The sequence below is a fragment of the Rhinatrema bivittatum genome, chromosome 17 (genome assembly GCF_901001135.1).
Source record: "Rhinatrema bivittatum chromosome 17, aRhiBiv1.1, whole genome shotgun sequence".
NCBI lineage: Eukaryota > Metazoa > Chordata > Amphibia > Gymnophiona > Rhinatrematidae > Rhinatrema > Rhinatrema bivittatum.
Genome location: NC_042631.1, coordinates 60182951 through 60206138, shown reverse-complemented (window position 1 = coordinate 60206138; position 23188 = coordinate 60182951). Strand labels below are relative to the sequence as shown.

General features: G+C 45.6%; 1 protein-coding gene across 1 annotated transcript in view; it reads right to left on the bottom strand.

The window, feature by feature from the left end:
- Positions 1 to 23188, bottom strand: part of LOC115079138 (sodium/hydrogen exchanger 10-like) — a 947289-nt gene that overhangs the window by 718496 nt on the left and 205605 nt on the right. Inside the window, exon 5 of the mRNA XM_029582257.1 lies at positions 10709 to 10790. Coding sequence (XP_029438117.1) covers positions 10709 to 10790 — 82 coding nt within the window. The remainder of the gene's footprint in view (positions 1 to 10708; positions 10791 to 23188) is intronic.

Genomic DNA, 23188 nt, shown 5'->3' with positions numbered 1-23188 from the left:
GGGCTGAGGAGGAGGCAGGTCCGAAATCGCACCGGAGGACTGCAGGGTGCCTTCCCCCGTCGGGGAAGCACCGCTCACAAAGCCCCTCCCTCAGAAATTGATTCCCCGGCTCGCCGCAGGCCTCACACCTCGAGGACCGCAGCATGTCAGCACCAGGAAAAAGAAAAGCCTCGGGGGGGGGGCAAAGACGAGCTAGTGCCGCGGGGGGGCCTGGAAATGGCCCTAACAACCTGCCGAAGGGGTCCAGTAACTGCGAGGGAAAACCCCCGTTTTAGTTGAGCACACACCCACGGGCGGAGCTTGCGAACCGCGGGACCCCCAATGACGCGTGGAGCGGCCGGAACCACCGGCATCCACGGGGCACCACCAAAAAGAAGCAAACCTGTGGAGAAAGAAACTCAAAAACTTCCACTTACCCCAACGGAAGAGGAAAGGAGTACAGAATAGAGAAGGCAAAGCCACAGACACACACCTCCTCAAAAATTGAAAACTTTTTTTTTTTTTTTTTTTTTTTTTAAACTTTAAGGATCCAAAATGAAGAGAAACATAAGACAGGGAAATACTGTGGAGAAAAAGAAAGAAATAACTAAAAATGAAGAAACCCTGTCAATCTGGGGGAGCTAGTGGATCCCCCCACTCGCATCTGCTGGAGTCAGAAGAATACTGAGCTCCAGCAGAGGGTGCACTACTCTATATGCTGATGCTCTCAAACTCTGTTCTGACTCCATCTGCTGGTCGGGGGATATAACCCACTGTCTGGACTGATCCAGGTACGTACAGGGAAACAGCGACTACCCAGAAGGACAAATTGGATATTGCAGGACAGACATTGGCAGTTGTTAGCAGTAATTCAGCAAATATACAGCAAATGTTTAACAGTTAGTCAAAGAGGTGGGGTAGAGATGGACGGAAAAACTTGTAGGAATAGCCAGGTTTTAAGTTTTTTTTTTAATTTGGGTGTGGAGGTTTCATTGCTAAATCAGGAGGCATAGAGTTCCAGAGGGAGGGGCCTGCAAGAGAGAATGCTCTGTTTGTTGTGGAAATTAGTTTGGTGGACTTAATTGAGGGAGTGTGGAGAGTCCCTTGGAGGGTAGAGCGGGTTGGCCTTGTGGAGGTGCGAGGAAGTCGTGGAAGGTTGATCCAGAGGGTGTTCTCATTTATGATACTTTTATGAATGAGGGATAAGAGATATGGTTAGTGCAGGGAATGTAGCTGGGTTTAAAAAAGGATTGGATAAGTTCTCGGAGAAGTCCATTACCAGCTATTAATTATGTTAACTTAGAAAATAGCCACTGCTATTACTAGCAACAGTAGCATGGGTTAGACTTAGTTTTTGGGTACTTGCCAGGTTCTTATGGCCTGGATTGCTACTGTTGAAAACAGGATGCTGGGCTTGATGGACCCTTGGTCTGACCCAGTATGGCATGTTCTTAGGTTCCTCCAGGAACTTGTCCAAACCTTTTTTAAACCCAGCTATGGCCTTTATTATTTTCTCATGATTGTAGGTCAGTTCTGCAAGCACTAATTTTTTCAGGAATAGATTATTGTAACGGATTGTATCTGGGCCTGCCTGATTCAACTATTAGACCTCTGCAGCTAATTCAAAACTCAGCAGCTAGGCTTCTTACTGCAATACCCATCAAACAGCACATTACTCCTATTTTACAGAAGTTACACAGGTTACCAGTTAAATACAGAATATGGTATAAAATTTTTATGGTCATCCATTCTTTGTTAAATAATACCAATTCCATTTGGCTCTGCTCTACATTACGAGTCTACAAACCAACAAGAGACCTTAGATCAGCTGGTAAAATTTTGTTAGAAGTTCCCACAATAAAAAAGGCAGCCTTAAATGTAACTAGACAAAGAGCCTTTTCAGTGGCCGGCCCCATCATGTGGAACACTATACCAAATGACTTGAGACAAATACATAATAGAAAGGAGTTTAAAAAAGCTTTAAAAACCTATTTGTTCAAGGAGGCTTTGGGGAGTTCAGAACAGGTTCAATAGTGGAATTATCTAGGGTACCTAGTTGTTTGTAGCATTCATCTATTCACAGGTTCTCTTATGTTAACTTTTTAAGTTCTTTTTCTTGTTTTTATAATGTAATAGCTAGTCTTATTCTGTCAAAGATTTTAATTTTATTGATCAAGATATTAATTGTGGGGCGGATTTTAAGAGCCCTGCTCGCCTAAATCCGCCCAAATCCGGGCGGATTTAGGCGAGCAGGGCCCTGCGCGCCGGTGAGCCTATTTTACATAGGCCTACCGGCGCACGCAGAGCCCCGGGACTCGCGTAAGTCCCGGGGTTTTCTGAGGGGGGCGTGTCGCGGGCGAGCCCGAACCGCGCGGCGTTTTCGGGGCGTGTCGGGAGCGTTCCGGGGGTGGGCCCGGGGGCGTGGCTACGGCCCGGGGCGGTCCAGGGGCGTGGCCGCGCCCTCAGTACCCGCCCCCAGGTTGCGTCCCGGCACGCTATTGGCCCGCTGGCGCGCGGGGATTTACGTCTCCCTCCGGGAGGCGTAAATCCCCCGACAAAGGTAAGGGGGGGGTTTAGGCAGGGCTGGGCGGGTGGGTTAGGTAGGGGAAGGGAGGGGAAGGTGAGGGGAGGGCAAAAGAAAGTTCCCTCCGAGGCTGCTTCAATTTCGAAGCGGCCTCGGAGGGAACGGGGGTAGGCTGCGTGGCTCGGCGCGCGCCGGCTATACAGAATTGATAGCCTTGCGCACGCCGATCCAGGATTTTAGCGGCTACGCGCGTATCTACTAAATCCCGCGTACTTTTGCTTGCGCCTGATGCGCCAGCAAAGTACGCCAATTCACGCGGTTTGAAAATCTACCCCTGTATTTTTATTCTATCTGTTTATTTTATTTTTATTAGTTTGATTTTACTTTATGATTGTAAAACTGCTTTGTTCAATCTTTGATTGATAAACAGTATATAAATAAGTTAAACAAATAAATAAATAAATATGCTACAGTTTAATTGGGCCACGCTGGAATTATCCTGGTGGGGACCTGGCTGTCATGGTTGGTGTCTCGCCGCTCATATGCATGCCCACTACACCATCGTTACCTGCTTACCTCCACAATTCACCTCCTTCCAGGATGTCTTCTCTAAACAAGCAGCAGATGTACTTCCACTGCACAGAGTTTTCGACTGCACTATATACCGTATTTTCCGGTGTATAAGACGACTGGGCGTATAAGACGACCCCCCCTTTTTTATACATATTTTTAAGAAAAAAAATAATTTTACACTCAAACAGGAGCAACCCTATCTATGAAAAGGCAACACTACAAATACCGTATATCAGGCCCTAAAAACCAATATACCTCTTATTAGGAAAACAGAACTAGCAAGCACTATAGATCCCCACACAGAAATAATTGTAAAACTATACTAATAAGCAGAATAAATGTTTCAAAACAGCTATGAACAGAATAACATCCAACAATTAAAAACTCATAAAAACTATTAACATTCTCCAAACACCAATAAAATATTTCAAAAAAGCAGACACATCACATAATATTAAATAATTAAAATGGCAGTCAATCAAGAAAAATAAACTTAAAAGCCACCTTTCCTTACCCCCTCCAGCAGCTCTCCTATTCCTCTTCCTCTTCCTTAGGGCCCATCTCTCTCACACACACACCATACCAGTCATGCCCCCATGACCAGTTTCTGTCTCTCACGCACCAATCATTTCCCAAACAGTCTTTGACACACACCACCAGACACCTTCCTGAACAGTTTCTCTCATGCCATACACACACACAGGCTTCCCACTCCCGTGTTCTGCTTACCGTACATATACGGGCTTCTCACTCTCATAATCACTTTCTCTGTCTCACACACACAACCAGTCCTCTCTCTCATTTCCATGCTCACTCTCCACGTGCACAGGCTTCTCATTCCCTGAATCACATTCTTTCTCTCACATTCACACACAGCAGTCTCTTTCTCTCACACACACTGTCACTTTATCAACCAGTCTCTCTCTCATGCACGCGCACACACACACACACACACACAGCCAGTCCTCCCGCTCCCATGCTCTCTCTCACATAATCAGGCTTCTTACTCCCATGCTTTCTCACATACCCAGATTTCTCACTTCCATGCTTTTTCTCTCTCTCACACTCACATACACATCCGTCATCTCTCTGAGCAGTCACTTTCATTGTCTCTCACACACATGAGCTTGCTGACCAGTTTCTCTCAATCACACACATGCTCTCAATCAAATGCATTCTCTCACTTACACACAGGCTGGCTGCTTCTCTCTCTCTCTCTCTCACTTACACACAGGCTGGCTGCTTCTCTCTCTCTCTCTCTCACTTACACACAGGCTGGCTGCTTCTCTCTCTCTCTCTCTCTCACTTACACACAGGCTGGCTGCTTCTCTCTCTCTCTCTCTCACTTACACACAGGCTGGCTGCTTCTCTCTCTCTCTCTCTCACTTACACACAGGCTGGCTGCTTCTCTCTCTCTCTCTCACTTACACACAGGCTGGCTGCTTCTCTCTCTCTCTCTCACTTACACACAGGCTGGCTGCTTCTCTCTCTCTCTCTCACTTACACACAGGCTGGCTGCTTCTCTCTCTCTCTCTCACACACACAAGCTGGCTGCTTCTCTCTCTCTCTCACTTACACACAGGCAGGGTGGCTGCTTCTCTCTCTCACTTACACACAGGCAGGGTGGCTGCTTCTCTCTCTCTCTCACTTACACACAGGCAGGGTGGCTGCTTCTCTCTCTCTCTCACTTACACACAGGCTGGCTGCTTCTCTCTCTCTCTCTCTCTCTCACTTCCACGCCCCCCCCCCCCAGCACAAATAGTACCGTAGCTGCAGCAGCTTCCTCCTCCAGCCCCCGCAGGCCAAGAAAGAAGAAACCCATCGGCCGCGGGAGGCTCACGCTGCTGTCTCCTTTCCCAATTACCAGCTTCTTCGACTGCTCGGGGGCCGATGCTGCTGCGCCGCTGCTATTTTTTCACGCGGCACGGCTCTTTCTTCCCGCGCATCACTTCCTGTTCTGGTTCAAAGGGGGGGGCGGGAAGAAGACAAGGCCAGCCGCGGATGCCACAGCTTTTTTTTTTTTTTGCACCGCTGCCGTTCCCGCTGGGCTTGAACGTGCTTTTAGCCCAGCGGCAACGGCAGTGCGGTGCGCGGGAAGGAGAAAGCCGTGCCGCATGAAAAGATAGCAGCATCGGCCCCGAGCAGTCGAAGGAGCTGGTAATCGGGAAAGGAGAGAGCAGCGTGAGCCTCCCGCGGCCGATGGGTTTCTTCTTTCTTGGCCTGCGGGGGTTGGAGAAGGAGGTGATGCAGCTACCATTTGTGCTCGGGGGTGGGGGTGGAAGTGAGAGAGAGAGAGAGAAGCAGCCAGCCTGTGTGTAAGTGCGAGAATGCATTTGATTGAGAGCATGTGTGTGTGATTGAGAGAAACTGGTCAGAGAGCAGGTGTGCCCGGCGTATAAGACGACCCCCGACTTTTGAGAAGATTTTCTTGGGTTAAAAAGTCGTCTTATATGCCGGAAAATACGGTACCTGAAACCCAATACAGAGCCTCCGAAAGGAAGAGTTTACCCTCTTTCTGCAACTGAGACTAAGGCCATGTCCGCCTATATACAAGAGAACCTTCAAAAAGGATTCATCAGACCCTCCAAATTTCCGGCTGGTGCAGGGAAAAAAGATGGCACCTTACGTCCCTGAATCGACTACAGGGATCGGTATCCTCTGCCCTTGATTTCCGAACTATTTGATAGACTCCAGGGAGCCAAGATATTTTCTAAACTGGATCTCAAAGGAGCATACAACTTGGTGCGCATTTGTGAAGGAGACAAGTGGAAGACAGCTTTTAACACCCGCAATGGACACTTCGAATATCTCGTCATGCCCTTCGGACTAAGTAACGCACCTGCAGTCTTTCAAAATATGATGAACGACACCTTATTATATCAATGTGTAGTAGTACACCTTGATGATATTTTGATCTTCTCACAAGATCTACATACACATTAAGGGGACATCAAGAAGGTTTTGAGACACCTGCGGGAGTACCACTTATACGCAAAACTAGAGAAGTGCAAGTTCCACAAGTAGTCTGTACCTTTCCTGGGCTACATTGTTTCTAAGAACGGGTTTCAGATGGACCCTAAGAAATTAGAAAGTATCCAGGATTGGCCCCAACTTACAGGCCTGAAGGTACTGCGCCGCTTCTTGGACTTCATGAACTCCTACCGTTCCTTTATCAAGAACTACTCATCATTGACAGTTCCTCTCACTGCTATGACCAGAAAGGGAGCCAACCCCGCCAACTGGTTTCCTGAAGCTATATCAGCCTTTCTGATGCTCAAAGAGGCTTTTCAAAAGAAGCCGTGCGTCCATCATCCAGACCCGCATTGCCCATTCATCGTCGAGGTTGATGCATCGGACATCAGCGTGGGAGTGGTTTTGAGCCAATATAGCTATTCCAATGTGCTCCATCCCTGCTCTTTCTTCTCAAGGCGGTTCTCACCTGCCGAAAGTAATTACGGAATCGGAGACAAAGAGTTACTCGCAATCAAGCTGGCCTTTGAGGAGTGGCATCTTTGACTGGAAGGCACATAACATCAGATAGTAGTATACACTGATCACACAAACTTGAAGTACCTCAGATATGCTCAACGACTCAATCACCGTGAAGCAAGATGGTCACTGTTCTTTAACAGATTCGATTTCCTCTTGAAATACCGTCCAGGAGAGAAAAACAACTGGGCTGATACCCTGTCATGATCCTTTTCCCCTCAGGATGTACCTGATGAACCCCGTCACATCATTGACCCCGGGAGAGTGGTGCTTGCAGCCACTCATGTTGTACCCACTGGGAAGACAGTTGTGGCTAGAAATCAAAGGAAGAAACTGTTGAACTGGGCACACGATTCCCGCCTGCCTGGCCATCCTGGACAGAGTCGTACTTTGGCCATGTTACAGCGGTATTACTGGTGGCCAACCATGAAAAAGGATGTACAAGCTTATGTGGGTTCCTGCGCTGTCTGTGCCAAGCAAAAACCTCCAGCTGGACGTTCTTGGGGTCTGCTACAACCCCTGTCAGCGCTGGATGAACCCTGGACATATATAGCAACCGATTTTGTGGTAGACTTACCACTCTCCAACAGGAACAATACCATTTGGGTCACCGCTGACTGCTTCTCCAAGATGGCACATTTTGTAGCCTTGTCCAATATTACACTGGAGAAAAGGTGCACTTAACACATCTGATGTATACACCAAAAGCACAATAAAACTTTACTTTGGTCACAGTTTAACGCTTGTAATTCCTTTATTTTCAATGCGGTAATTCCTTTCAGTGAAACAGTGTTTAACAACAATCCCCAACACGGACCCGTGTTTCGCCAGTCCAGCTGCTTCGGAGGGCTAATTTTAACAACAGTCTGTTTGTGACACAGATTGCTTGTGACACAGACTGTTGTTAAAATTAGCCCCCGAGCAGCCGAACTGGCGAAACACGGGTCCGTGTTGGGGATTGTTGTTAAACACTGTGTTTCACTGAAAGGAATTACCGCATTGAAAATAAAGAAATTGCAAGCTTTAAACTGTGACCAAAGTAAAGTTTTATTTGCGCTTTTGGTGTATACATTTTGTAGCCTTACCAGGATTACCTTCTGCCGTGGAGTTAGCAAGACTCTTCATCAAACATATCTTCCGCTTTCATGGAATGCCTAATATTCTGTCTGACAGAGGAGTACAATTCACTGCTAAATTCTGGAGACCCTTATTTCAAAACTTTGACATCTCCTTGGACTTGACCTCCACTTACCACCCTCAGTCTAATGTCAGATTGAAAGAATGAACAGAACGCTTAAGCAGTTTATACGGTCCTATGTTAATTCAAGACAGAGTGACTGGGCAGAACTGCTGCCTTGGGCAGAATTTGCTATCAACTCACATCCTGCTACATCTACAGGGTCTTCTCCATTCCAACTTGTCTATGGATGACAAACGCTTCCTCCTCTGCCAATTCCCTTATCAGTGGCTTCTCCTGCCACACAGGCTACTGCAGCAGTTATCTCAGCTTTGGAAGCAAACAAAGGATCTGCTCCTCAAAGCAGGACAGAAAGCAAAAAAGAGCTACGATGCTCACCATCGAGGGCATCTCAGTTTCAGCCTGGAGACAAAGTTTGGTTGAGTACCAAGTTCCTCCATCTTAAGCTACCTTCAGCATGTTTTGCACCTCGCTATGTAGGTGTTGTGTTCCGCGGCCATGGCAGACCACAACCGCGGCCCCCTTACCTTGTCCGCGGTGTTCCTTCACCACAGGAGCCCCGGGGGAGGGCTCTGACTCAGGCCATCGCTCCTGCATGGCCCCCCGATGCTGCTCGCTGCAGGGTAGCCATCCTGCTCCCCCCTCGCGGCGTCCAGCGACGTCTCTCCTCCGCGGGGGAAAATCAAGATGGCCGCCACCATCCTTAGGCACGAGGCCGCGCCCCCTTTGCAGATTTAAAGGGATCTAGTCCCTTTAACTAACTTCACCTGTTCTTGATCAGCCTGAGCAGGGGAAGTATATAGGGAAGCTTTCTCTGCTCATTCAGTGACTTGGCAACGTCCTCTAGTGCTGTCTAGTCTGCTTGCTTCAGTGAGTTCCTTGAGCTTTGGATCCTGTTCCTGTTTCGTCTTGGTGTTCCCGGTTCCTGACTTTGGATTGGCTTACGGTGATTCTCTGGAGTACGACTTCGGATTGGCAAGCGGTGATTCTCTGGTGTGTGACTTCGGACTGGCAAGTGGTGATCCCTCGGTGCATGACCTCGGACTGGTGAGCGACAACCCTCTGGCACTCGACCTAGGACTCCTTCTAGACTACCGTCTCCAAGGGCCCGCCTAAGTCCCAGCGGTCCGGGTCCCTATGGGCTCCTCCCGGGGGGACCGCGGGCTTCCAGGGCGAAGCTCCAGTCTGCCCTTGCACCGATACCTTGACCTCTCAAAGGTCCACCAAAGCCCCAGCGGTCTGGGTCCCTACGGGCTCCTCCTGGGGGGACCACAGACTTCCAGTGGTGAAGGCACAGCTCCTCTTCTCGTCTCTTCATCCGCCTCCGCAGTCGCCTCAGTCTCCAGTGCCGAGTGTCAGCTGGTCCCGTCTTCCGCTCTGCCTCGCCACCCGACGAGAGAACCTACGGATCTTCCAAAAGGTATACCATCCGCCCGTTGGCCAAGGGTTCACAAGCCTGAGCATAACAGTAGGACTCTTTGCAATCCTTCGGCACTTGGGAAATCTGACGTACAGTTTGAAACTACCTCCATCAATGAGAATACACAACACCTTCCATGTCTCTCTGTTAAAACCCTTGATGCACTCAGAGTTCTCCAAGAAGACCCCAGAACCTACAAACCTGGACATGTAGGACGACATTGAATATGCTGTAGATGACATCTTGGATGTCCGTAAGAGAGGCAAGACGTGGGAATACCTCATCTCCTGGGAAGGTTATGGCCCAGAAGAAAACTCATGGGAGCCTCTGGCCAACATCCTGGAAAAAGACATGGTACGTCAATTTCATCTCGCACACCCTCGAAAACCCAGACCACCAGGAAGAGGTCCTGGAGGGGGCCCTTTGAGGGGGGTACTGTTGCGTCCATTGGTCGCAGACAGCTGCGACCGCTCTGCCTCACCTCTCTTCTACCCTTTTCTTCCTCCCTTGGAAAGATGGCTGCCTCCGCTGCTGGTTGCCAAAAACATTGGTATCTCCGACATAGAATGGGCATCCCCATCTGCCATGCTTTTTCCTGATGCCTCCTAGGGCGCGCACGTGCACGCCAACTACACTTTTGAATACGTCATGGTGGGAACCTCGGAGGCGTCCCCACCGCATGACGTCAGTACCTCCGGGTATTTAAACCTCTGCTCCGCTCCAATTCAACGAGTTAGCAAAGACTTCAGTTTTGCTACTCTGACCGCTTCTAAACTGCTCGCTTGGATTCCTCTTTACCCTCCTGGGTATATCACTCCTACGGAAGCTCTGGGTACCCACTCCTCGGGGGCCTCTCGCTTCTACCTGCCCTTCGGGGTTCAACTGACTAACCTAGACACCTGCTCCTTGGGGGTCTTGTCTTCTTTCTTCCAGGACCCTTCAGCACTCCTAGGTACTCACTTGAGGGTCTATCCAGCTCAGAGTATCCTGTATAATGGACCACGGGACCTTCTATCCATTCTACTACCAAGGAGGTTTTACCAGCACTGCCACTTGTGAGTATCACTACGCTCCAGCTCTCCATATTCCACCCTTCAGGTTCACGGCCTATCCCGCGCTGCGGAACATTACTGGACCTTTGCTACATCTGGGTGAGACCATCTACTACCGAGACTGTCTGAGCTATGGTGTTATCAACTCTTACAACTGTAGTATAATAAAGCTTTCTTTCCTCAGTTTCTGCTTCATAAGAGTCTAGCCAATCGTTGTGGTTCCCCATGGGGTCCCTTCTCATGGGAGAAGTCATCGCCACTTCGACCAAGAGTCCACATTATGCCACAAACCCACCATTACCTATATTTTACTGTCATATAAATGGATACAATCTTATCTATGTAATTGGTATAGAGTTGACTTGCTTGAGCCTGGGGCCATTATATTTGCTTTGATTGAATGAAAATAAGTTTCAGTGAAGCAAGGTGAAACTACTTTTATAGTTTCTCTTATCAAAATGTTTTTTTCTTACCCAACATGTTAGCCATCTTCCTCATTGTCGTAGAATTAATAAGCAAAGTCAGTAACACTACTGCTGCCACATGTAATAATATCTAAAAAGAAAAATAATTCTAAGTAAAACCACTTGTTCTGTATGATATATTTAATACATGTAAACTAAAAAGTGAGAGATCAAATTAAACAATGTAGCCAGAACAATTCAAGACTGCTTGCAGTTACTTTGAAAAATGTAGAATGTAGGTGACTGATTTGTTTCAGCTATTCTATTGTGCATTTATTTTGCACAGAACATGTCTAAAATAGAGAGGTTGCATTCTGGCATAGACTACTTTTCAACTTGGAAGTCCATATTTAGACACTGTCCAGATAGTAAAGTTAGCCAGATTGACTTATCCAGCTAATTTTGGAGGTATATTCAGTAGTGTAGCTACACTGTTGAATATAGCCAGCTATTTTAAGGTTAGCCAGCTAATTTTTTCTGGCTAATGATAGGATAGTTCTTTGACCCAACTAGATTTAGGGGGTCATTTACCAAGCGGATTGCACGTGATAAGGGACTTTTCACATGCGAAAAGTCCCTTATCGCATGCGATACCAAGATGGGGCGGAGTTGGGGCGGCGTCAGCCCCGGAAGAGGAGGAGTCGAGGTGGCATCGGGGCTGACGCCGTGAAGACTGCGCCGACAGCGAAAGGTAAGCACCTTTATCGCTGTCAGTTTTGAGCCAAATAACTACACCTTTTATGGTGTAGTTATTTGGCACGATGCCCGCAGCGATCGCACCGTGGAGGTGCGATCGCTGCTGGCTATCGCAGGACCACCCCCCTGTTTCGCCTCCCCGCCCCCCATTACCGTGGGACTCAAAGAGCCCAGTGGTATTAGTAAATCCAGCCCTTAGCTGGCTAACTTATCCAGCTAACTCCGAATATCAGAATTAGCCAGATAACTTATCTAACTCAACTCCTCCCAGTTACGCCCCTGGAGCACCCTAATTTAGTCGGCTAAATTCTAGCTGAATAATAAGTTAGCTGGCTAGAATTTATGTTTTTGGACCTCTTGGTAAATGTGGGTAGGTATGATTGAATGTATCCCAGACTATAATGATTTAATTATCAAAGACACATTTTTACACAGAATCAGACAATTAAGAAGTCTTATATAGAGCCTAGTAGCAGTTACCTATATTCAGAAATTAGGTAACCAATATTCAAAACGGTTTGTTTAGCTAACCTTTGAAGATAAAGCAAAATTGCTTACCTTGTAATAGGTGTCATCCCAGGACAGCAGGATGTAGTCCTCACATATGGGTGACATCAGTAATGGAGCCCTATGTACGGAAAACTTCTGTAAAAGTTTCTATGAAACTTTTGACTGGCACCAGAGTGCCTACTGAGCATGCCCAGCATGCCATGATATTCCCTGCCACAAGGGTCTCCCTTCAGTCTGGTTTTGTAGCAATTAGCATTAGCCAAAAATAAAATAATAAAACGTATCGGACCCAACTCTGCGGGGTGGCGGGTGGGTTTTTGTGAGGACTACATCCTGCTGTCCTGGGATAACACCTATTACAAGGTAAGCAATTTTGCTTTATCCCAGGACAAGCAGGATGCTAGTCCTCACATATGGGTGATTAGCAAGCTAGAGGCTGAGTCATTTCGTATTGAAGCAATGGTGAAGTATTGTTGTTGGAAATGACGCAGCCGAAGATCACAGCAGGTTGGATGTAGAAGGAGTTGGGGTTACACTGGAAAACAAGTTCTTTAAGACAGATTGTCCATATGCTGAATCTTGTCTTCCTTCTTTGTCTAAACAGTAGTGAGCTGCAAAGGTGTGAAGAGAACTCCATGTTGCTGCTTTGCAAATGTCCAGAATAGGTACAGAGCGAAGGTGTGCTACTGAGGTTGACATCGCTCTGACTGCGTGTGCTTTTACTCGCCCTGGAAGAGTAAGGCCTGCTTTTCCATAACAAAATTGTATGCAATCTGCTAGCCAATTTGACAAAGTATGTTTACCCACTGGTTTACCAGGTTTGTTTGGATCATAGGATACAAACAGCCGACTGGATTTCCTGTGGACTGTAGTGCGGTTTAAGTAGAAAGATTTATTTTATTTATTTTATTTATTTAAATGCTTTTAAAATATACCGACATTCATAGGACATATCATGCCGGTTCACAATCAACATTGTAAAGGAGGAAGAGGAAATTACAAATAACAGGGAGGGGGGAGGTGGAGCAGTGAAGGAAAAAGGAGAGGATGGGGGTCAGGTGACAATAAGCGCAGAAGTTGCGGGAAGGAGAAAGGTAGTGAAGTGCTAGGGAGAGAGAAAATGATAGGAACTGTGTTAAAAAAAAAACTGAGAAGAAAAAATTAACAAATTTACAAAATCAGGAATTCCCTAGGATGCATCAACGGATTAGAAGGGGTAAGGGAATTGGAAGTGGCAGTGGAGGGGGTTTAGGTCTGATTGGAGTCAGGGTATGCTTGTAAGAAAAGCCAGGTTTTGATGCCTTTTTTGAAGTTGGGTAAGGAAGGTTCAAGGCGGAGATACGTGGGAAGAGAATTCCAGAGGGAGGGGCCGGCTATGGTAAAGGCTCTCTCTCTTGTGGTATGTAAGGTATGTAAGGCTCTTTCTCCCTGGTGAGAGTGAGGCCTTGGAAAGAATGTTGGTAAAACTATGGATTGATTGAGGTGGAATTCCGTGACTACCTTTGGAAGGAATTTAGGATGAGTACGGAGGACCACCCTGTGATGTAGAAACTTTGTAAAGGGTTCGTATGTGACTAGAGCTTGTAGTTCGCTGACCCTTCTAGCTGATGTAATGGCTATAAGGAAAACCGTTTTCCATGTAAGAAATTTAAGGTCACAGGTATCTATGGGTTCAAATGGAGAACGCATAAGCCTGGTTAAGACTACGTTCAGGTCCCATTGTATGCTTGGGGAATGAACTGGTGGTTTAATGTGCGTTAGGCCTCTCATGAATTTACTGACGAGAGGCTGTGTAGAGATAGGTGTGTCTCCCAGCTTGCTATGATAAGCTGAGATTGCACTCAAGTGTACTCTTACAGATGAAGTCTTAAGACCAGAGTCTGAAAGATGGTATAGGTAATCTAGTAGTGAGGTAGTGGGGCAAGTGAAAGGATCTAGTGCTTTCTGAGTGCACCACAAAGTAAACCGTTTCCATTTGTAGGAATAATTCTTTCTAGTGGAAGGTTTACGTGAGGCTATCAGCACTTGAGATATAGTGGTTGGAAGGTTGAGTGGTTGTAAGATCAAGCTTTCAACATCCATGCTGTCAGGGACAGGGATTGAATGTTGGGATGGCGCAGCTGACCCTGTTCCTGAGTTATGAGATTGGGAGCTACTCCCAGGCGAATTGGATCCCTGACTGAAAGATCTAGAAGCGTGGGGAACCATACTTGTCGAGGCCAGTATGGGGCTATGAGTATCATGGTCCCCTTGTCCTGTTGAAGCTTCACTGGAGTTTTGGTTATGAGCGGTATCAGTGGATATGCATATAACAGGCCTGAGTTCCAGTGGCGAGCAAAGGCGTCCCTTGGTAGGCTGCTCTGCTGCCAGAGGAGAGAGCAGTAATTGTTCACTTTGTAGTTCAGATGGGATGCAAAGAGATCTATTGTTGGTTGACCCCAGCGTTGAAATATCTTGGTTGCTAGCATTGGGTCTAGAGACCACTCGTGTGGTTGGAAGTGACGGCTGAGGCGATCCGCTACTGTGTTGTGGATGCCTGCTAGGTAGGTGGCCCGTAGAAGAATTGAGTGTGCTAGGGCCCAGTCCCAAATTTGAGCTGCTTCTTGACAAAGGAGGTAGGAACCTGTTCCCCCTTGCTTGTTGATGTACCACATGGCTACTGTGTTGTCCGTTTGGATCAGAACAGTCTTGTGTGAAAGGCAGTCCTTGAACGCATGTAGAGCATAGCGTATAGCTCGAAGCTCCAGGAAGTTTATTTGAAAAGAGGCTTCCTGTTTTGTCCACGTGCCCTGTGTCTTTAGATGAGCAATGTGCGCTCCCCAACCCAAGGTGGACGCATCTGTAGTTAAAGTTACTTGTGGAACTGGTTGCTGGAAAGGTAGACCTTTGAGCAAGTTGAGCGTTGATGTCCACCAGAGAAGGGAAGATCTCAGATCTTGTGTTATCTGAATGGGAGTGGACAATGGTTGAATGGCTTGAATCCATTGAGATTTGAGTGTCCATTGCATTAGTCGCATGGTCAGTCTGGCCATGGGAGTGACATGAACTGTTGAGTCCATGTGTCCGAGTAGGGTGAGGCACTGATGAGCTGTAACTCGAGACTGATTGCGAATAGAGTGCGCTAGGAGAACGAGCGTTTGCGCACGGTCTCTTGGAAGAAAAGCTTTTGCTGTGATGGTGTTGAGATCTGCACCTATGAACTGCAACTGGTGAGATGGTGTGAGATGGGATTTCTCGTAGTTGATGAGAAATCCCAAGGAGTGAAGCAACTTTATTGTGAGCTGGAGAGAAGTGAGAGCTCCGCTTTGTGTTTGACTCCTGATGAGCCAGTCGTCCAAGTAAGGAAACACATGCACTCTTTGTTTGTGAAGATGTGCGACTGCTACTGCAAGACACTTTGTGAATACTCGAGGTGGTGACGCTAGGCCGAATGATAGTACTCGATATTGGAAGTGTTGTTCTTCCACCAGAAATCGCAGGTACTGTCGATAAGGAGGAAAGATGGGAATGTGAGCGTAAGCGTCTTGAAGATCCAGAGAGCAGAGCCAATCTCCTTTTTGAAGAAGAGGTAGCATGGTGCCCAACGATACCATCCTGAATTTCTCTTTCTTTAGAAATTTGTTGAGATTTCTGAGGTCCAGAATAGGATGTAGGCCCCCGGTTTTCTTTGGAATGAGGAAATATCGGGAGTAGAATCCTCTGCCCCACTGAGGCCTGGGAACTTGTTCTATGGCCCTGGCATTCAGAAGGGTGGATAATTCTGCTTGTAGAATTGTGGAGTGATGAGACACTGTCCAAGATGAAAGAGGAGGATTTTCATTTGGTACAGTGAGAAAATCCAAGCGGTACCCTTGAGATGTAATTGAGAGTAACCATTGGTCTGTTGTGATGGAGGTCCAAGTTTGATGGTAGTAAGCTATTCGACCTCCGACTGGTAAATGTGGAAGAGGATTTCGAGAATGGTTTCTGCTCTCTGGTTGGATTTCAAAAGCCTGATGTGGATGCAGTAGGCGCAGGCTGCTGAGGCCTAGCAGGCCTCTGTCGAGTTTGGGAACGCTGTGTAGGGCGTTGCTGTCTGACTCTGGTAGCAGGAGGATAATATCATCGAGGGCGATAGTACGGTTTCCTGACTTCTCTTCTAGGAGGCCTCCTAGAAGGTTGATGTGTCTCTTGAGGAAGTTGAGACAACTGTTTCAGGGTTTCCGTGTGGTCCTTTATGGTTGCCACTGCCTCTTTGACCTTGTCTCCAAAAAGGTTTTCCCCTAGACAAGGTAAGTCTGCCAACCTTTCTTGCACTTCTGGCCTGAGTTCAGAAGATTTCAACCAGGCCCATCTTCGAGCTGTTATACCTGAAGCCGATAACCGGGAGGCTGTCTCGAAGGAATCGTAAGTGGCTCTCACCTCATGCTTGCCTGCTTCTAGGCCCTTATGCACGAGGCGGAGGAAACCTTCTTGAAATTGGTCTGGTAAATGTTGGGAAAGAGTTTCAACCTGTTTCCACAGGTCACGTTGATACTGGTTCATGAATAATTGGTATGAGTTTATCCGTGAAACCAGCATTGCTCCTTGGAAGATCTGCCTTCCTAAACTGTCAAGGAAACAACTGTCCTTACCTGGAGGTGTGGAAGCATGTTGTTTCAGCCTCTTAGCCTTTTTCTGGGCTGATTCAACCACTACAGATTAGTGTGGCAATTGAGACTTTTGGAACCCTGGAATGGGTTGTACGAGATATGTGGCATCAGCTCGTTTATTAACTGCTGCCACAGAGCCAGGGTGCTCCCACATCCGGTACATTAGCTCTTGCAGGACCTCGTGCACTGGAATAGCTAGTATTTCTTTAGGAGGATCCACGAACTGAAGGACCTCCAAGGTCTTCTACCTAGTGTCTATTTCCGAGAGGAGAGAGAATGGGATAGTGTCCGACATCTCCTTTATGAAATTAGAGAAGGAAAGATCTTCTGGTGGTGATTTTCTTCTGTCCTCTGGTGGTGAAGGTTCAGATAGGATATCTTCTTCAGAAGATAGATCATTCTCTGAGTCTGTACCAGTATCCAGTGGATGTCCAGATGGTCTAAGTGGCTTAAATGGGATCTCAGACATTGGTGTACGTGGTCTGACAAGCGGAATAACTCCTGATGGACCAGGCAGTGGTTCTTGATGTGGATCTGAATCGAAATCCTGAGGTGAAGTAGAAAAAGCCTGAATTAGAGAATCCAGTTTATCCATTAATGGTTGAAAAATGGAGGATTCTTGAATTGTCATCGATGGTGGCATTGGTGCCGGTGGCCGAATAGGAATCGACGGCATCGTTGGCACAGACGCCGGAACCGGCGGCATCGGCATCAATGGTTGTGGTGGAATCGGCATCGAGGGCACCGGTGTTGGAACCGGCAATGTCATCGGGATCGGTGTCGAGGGCATTGCTGGCGTAGACGGCTGAGGTCGTGGCATCGCCTCGATGAAAGCATCTCTGACCGCTTGACGTATATATACATCAAGTTCCGCCCGCATGGATGGTGAGAACAGAGCACCCATGGGGGGGAGGGGCGGTGACGGCGATGCCGGTACCCTCCTCAGAGCCCTGAGGAGGCACGGTTCCCTGCGCTGGAATCGGCAGGGATCGCCCTGTCGATGGCTCTGAAGCCTGATCCTGGAGCCGAGGTTTCTTAGTCGGTGTACCGCCCTCTGTCGATGGCTCGCCGGGTATCGAGGTCGCGGATGCCGTATGCGGCCTACGGTGCCGATGGCGATGCTTATCTTTTTCGCGGGCTTTTTCCACTGCCCGATGTCGACGCCCTGGACGATGGTGAGGGGGAGGAAAAGGGAGCGTCTCCCGACTCACCTGGTAGACGCTTTTTAAATACGACTTTTCGAATCGACCCAGCCGGAGACGATTGTGCTGAGGTGGATGGAGCTGATACAAGCTGTATTTTAAACAATTGCTCCATTTTCTCTAGTCGTAGACGACGGCCCTTTGATGTCATCGTGGCACACAAGGGACAAGTTTTAACATCATGCCCTTCACCGAGACAGAGGACACAGTCCTGGTGAGGGTCCGTAATGGACATGTTCCTGGTGCATTTGGGACACTTTTTGAAGCCTGTACAATTTACACTGACAGTTCTTATGTAGTTAGTTCCTTACAATATCATTTATTAAAGCCTGAAGCCATTTTGGGGCCGGACAGCCGTCGACGGCCAATGACTCAGGACAAAAAATATGGAAAAAACGGAACGGAACCGCAAAAATGGAAAACTTACCGCGATCGGTGATTACTAAGGGGAGACCCTTTGCGGCTAGAAGTTTTCTAACTTTTTCTTAAGTTAAAGTTGTGGAGAATTCCACAGGACTCCTAGAGACCATGAGGCTAACTGCTTCGCGGAAAAAAGAAGACTGAAGATAGACCCTTGTGGCAGGGAATATCATGGCATGCTGGGCATGCTCAGTAGGCACTCTGGTGCCAGTGAAAAGTTTCATAGAAACTTTTACAAAAGTTTTCCGTACATAGGGCTCCATTACTGATGTCACCCATATGTGAGGACTAGCATCCTGCTTGTCCTGGGATAACAGACAAACCACCATGGATGAATTTCTACCAGGTAAGTCATTACCCAACTAACATTGAGACCAATATGAAAGTGTCGGCATGGAGTCATTTAGACGGCATGACAATTTATCCATCTGGTGCTGAATACTTGTTCTGACAGTCCTTCACTGACAGTTGTTAGTGGAGAGAGCAAGTATTGATGAATGCAGTGAACAAGTTAATATTAAGTATATTAAGCAGAGCAGGTACAGATAGCCTCTCCTACTCCCGCTCTGTTTCAGAATAATTTTGAGGGCTCAGCACTGAGATTTTCAGCAAAATATTTTTATAAGTATGTTTTGGAGGGAAGAATCTGCATCACTACCATGGGATAATTTTAAAATATATTGGAACAAAAGAGAGATCTGAAAAGGCTGCTCTATATATAAATTGAGGAGTGGGGGGGTAGTAGTCTGCTTGGCTGTGCATCATTCTTAAATCATATTAAAGAGTAAGAGGGAGTATGAGGGGGTTAGCCACTGCTCAGCCTCTAGTTTTAGTGTTAATTTTGCAAATATTTAAGTGAATAGCAAAGGTACCCAGATCCTTTATCTTAGTATATTCAGCAGATAACAGCCACTGAATATTTTGTCTGGAGTTTTACAGTATCAAACAATGCCAACAGTAAGGGCTCTGTATTCTTGTTTAAAGTCTGATTGACAAGAATGGATACCTTCTATGTTTGTGACAAAAACCAATAACTACTGGAATGCTATTGAGGAAATTAAAATATTTATTGTACCTCTCAGTCCAATTTAGCTTAAGGTAGCAGATCAATGTTCTCTGAAGTTATACTCATTAACCTGATTTTTTTCTATGTTTGGAAGAGCAAAGGTAGGAGCAAAAGTCAATGTTTTCTAATTAGACAAAAACATATGATCCTTTCTTATCAGTAACCAAATGTGCTGTGCTTGAGGATAATAGAATTAAAACTGTGTTCTCAAGACCTAAGACATATGTTGCTGAAATGAAATGCAGAAATGAGACTGCAATTGGTCAAGCTAAATTAAAATGCTAAGATATGACATATTTTGCTGAACCATGTTGTCTTTGCACGTAGACACAACATATGAGTCTTGCTGTATGTAATAGACTTTAGAATGCCAACTTAGAGCCTGTTCGAAATCTGACATTCTCCATTTAATATTACATGTAAAATAAAATGGAAGCAATGTACTGGAACAGATTCATCTTTGTCTACTTTTGTAGGGTGAATAAGAGGGAAAAGATAAAAATCTCCACACTACATTTTCCAAGATTTTACTTAAAACAAGAAAGGTTTGAAATTAGTCTATAATTTGCTAAAACATTACAATCAGTACTGACTTTTTTCAGAAGAGGCCAAACAAGCGCCTGCTCAAAGACATCAGAACTTGTACCTGAGACAGGCTGGAATGTAACAGTGACAAAAGAAACGTCCATAATCCCAACTTCTTCCTCTTCAGGAAACGCTGGTGCAATAAGAATTGGGTGGGCCTCATTTTTGAGCACTTTTTGCATCATCTTGGCTATCATCGGAATTGGTGGAAAAGCTTTCATTAGGTCTGTATTCTATTTATTTATTTATTTAACACATTTTGTATACCATCATTCGGTTTCGCCATCAGAACGGTTTACAGAATCTTGAGACAAGGTTAGATAAAACATCATCGCAGCATCTTGTCATGCAGATGAGTTGCTGTTTTAGGATATCAGCGTTAGTTACTTATATAAAATTGTTATTACTTATACTTAGATTATTATATACAGCAAAGATTATTACAAATTGTTGTTACATATAGTATTGGGGTTAATAAGTGAAGGAGAAAAGAATGTGGATCTGTAACAGCAGGGGTTTAACAGTTCTAAATTTAACAGCTCTAAGTTTAGTAGTTCTGCGTATTCATTGGAGGATGTAATATATACTATGTGAGGCCATTTGCACATTGTCTTAGGTAATCCTATGTTAAGAGTTTATAGTAGGGATGTGAATCGGGCTTCGGACGATTGAAAATATCGTCGATATTTTCAAAATTGTCTGAAATCAGGGGCTCCCCCGAAACGATAGGAAAACCCCACGATATTGTTTGTGGGGGTTCTCTAATCTTTTTGGGGGAGGGCGGGAAAAACAGCACACAAAAATAACCCTAAACCCACCCCAACCCTATAAAATTAATCCCTTTGCTTCCCCCACCCTCCTGACCCCGCCAAAATCATTTTACAGGTACCTGGTAGTCCAATGGGGGTCCCGGGAGCGATCTCCCGCTCCTGGGCCGTCGGCTGCCACTAATCAAAATGGCACCAATGGCCTTTTGCCCTTACCATGTGACAGGGTATCCGTGCCATTGGTCGGCCCCTGTCACATGGTAGGAGCACTGGATGGCCCACGCCATTTTTAAAGATCTTGTGCAAGGAAGGGTTTAAGATGTCTGAGTGTCAGTAATTTGTGATATCCTTCCTTTATGTTGTTGGTTATGTGGATTTTGAATGATAGTTCTTTGTCAATGGTGATTCCTAGATTTCGTGTATGGGTGACAGGGTAGATAGATGTTGTTGGGTTTTCAGTTTTGAGCGGCTTCATGGGAGCAGTGTTGGTTTTTTTTTTTGTCGAGGATGATTAATTCAGTTTTGTCTATGTTTATTATACGTTTCAGGTCAGTTAGCTGCTGTTTGATTTCCGAGAGATATAGCTGTTCTATCGTATGTTTCTTCCAGCGTATTCTGTACAGGGACCTATATTTGCATATTGTCAGCGTATAGGAAGTGGGTCAGACCAAGGTGTTCTAGTGTATGACAGATTGGGAGAAGGTATATGTTGAAAAGTGTAGCTGATAGGGTAGATCCTTCCGGCACTCCTGTGTTGAGGTTTACTTTATTCGAGAGGTTGTTGTTGAACATTACTTGGAAGTTTCTATGTGATAGGTAGGAGGAGAACCATTTTAAGGTATTACCCATGAGTTCTATTTCAGACAGTCTGTCGACTAGGATGGAATGGTTGACTGTGTCAAAAGCAGCTGATAGATCCAGGAGGATTAGTAGGTAACTTTGTCCTTTGTCAAATCCTCTGAGTACTGTGTCGTTTAGTGAGAGAAGTAGAGATTCTGTGCATAGGTTCTTTCTGAATCCAAATTGAGAGGGTTGAAGTATGTTGCTCATGTCGAGGTAGTTGGAGAGTTGGGATTGGGTGATTTTCTCTATGATTTTTGCAATGAAAGGTACGTTTGATATAGGTTAGTAGTTTTGAATGTTCTCAGGGTCTAGGTTGTTCTTTTTTATTAATGGTTTAATGATTGCTGATTTTAAGCATTCAGGGTATTTCTCTTCGGTGAGGGAAAGGTTGACTATGTCTGTTATTGTTTTGTTTATTGAGTTTTCAATCAGTTTAATTGTCTGAATGGGGATACTATCAATGGGGTGGTTTGCTGGGTTCATTTTTTTGATTATATTTTGGATTTCGAGCGAGGAGGCAGGGTCAAAGTTAGACCGTGTTGATGTCATTTTCAGATGCAATTTTGGGATTAGGGTATGAGTGTTGGTGTTGGTGATGGAGTTATTTATTAGGTTTTTTTTATTTTATCAGTGAAATATTCCACAAATTCATTGCTTTTTTTTGTGCTGGAAGATGTTCTTAGTTCATTTGGTGGTTTGGTGAGTCTTTGTACGATGTTGAATAGCATTCTAGGGTTATGTTGGTATTTATTTATATTGCTTGAGTAGAAGTCTTTTTTTGCATTATGGATAATTTTTTTATAGTTTGCTAGATGGGTTCTGTAGGCATTGAGTAGTGGGTCCATTTTGTTTTTGAACCAGGATCTCTCTTTTTTCCTGAGTTCACGTTTGGCTGATCTTATGCTATCATATGTACCTAATTTTGTATCACGCTTACTGAATGTACAGCAAAGCCCCTGGTTACCCTCCCCTCTCCCCCCTCCTTCCCTCCCCCTCCCCCCAGTTCTATTATCAGTTACACTGTAAAGCCCTGTTGGCTGCTTTCACATTGTATGGAAACCGATGTGATGTTTTCTTAACGAATGTCGGTATATAAAAACTTTAAATAAATAAATAAATAAATAAATAAAATAAATAAAAAATCATTGTTCCATCGATTTTGGTGTTTTGGGTTTTTTATTGATTTAAGATGGTAGGGTTTATTCTATCTGCTATGTTGAGCCATGAATTTGTGGCTGTTTCTGAGTTTGTAGTCAATGTTCGTGAGTTCATCTTGGAGATTTTGTTGCAGCGTTTCAATATCAAAGTGAGGGTGGTATGTGAAGGTTTTTGTGTTGTTTTCGTTTATGTTTGGTTTCATGTTATAGGTAAGGGAGGCTTGGATGAGGGAGTGGTCTGACCAGGGGATTTCGGTTATTTTGGTTTGGTGGGTATATCAGGTGTCCGTGTTGATAAAAATTAGATCCAGGGATGAAAAGTGTCCTGAGTGGATCTGAGCTTGCTTGCAAATTAGAGCAAAATCTTTCCATCTTACTGTTTTTTCCCGACATGCCTTCCAGCTGTTGATTATTGCAAAAACAATTCATGTGGACGAAATAATTTACTGAGTGATCTGCTAACATATTGGTGATCACTGGAAAGAAGATTGCTTGCAGGACTGCTTGATGCTTGCATGTCCATTCACATATCTTTATCACTTCTTGGAAGAGACACCATGACACTATGCCATTTTGTTCATGTAGAACATGGCTACTTGGATATTGGTTTGA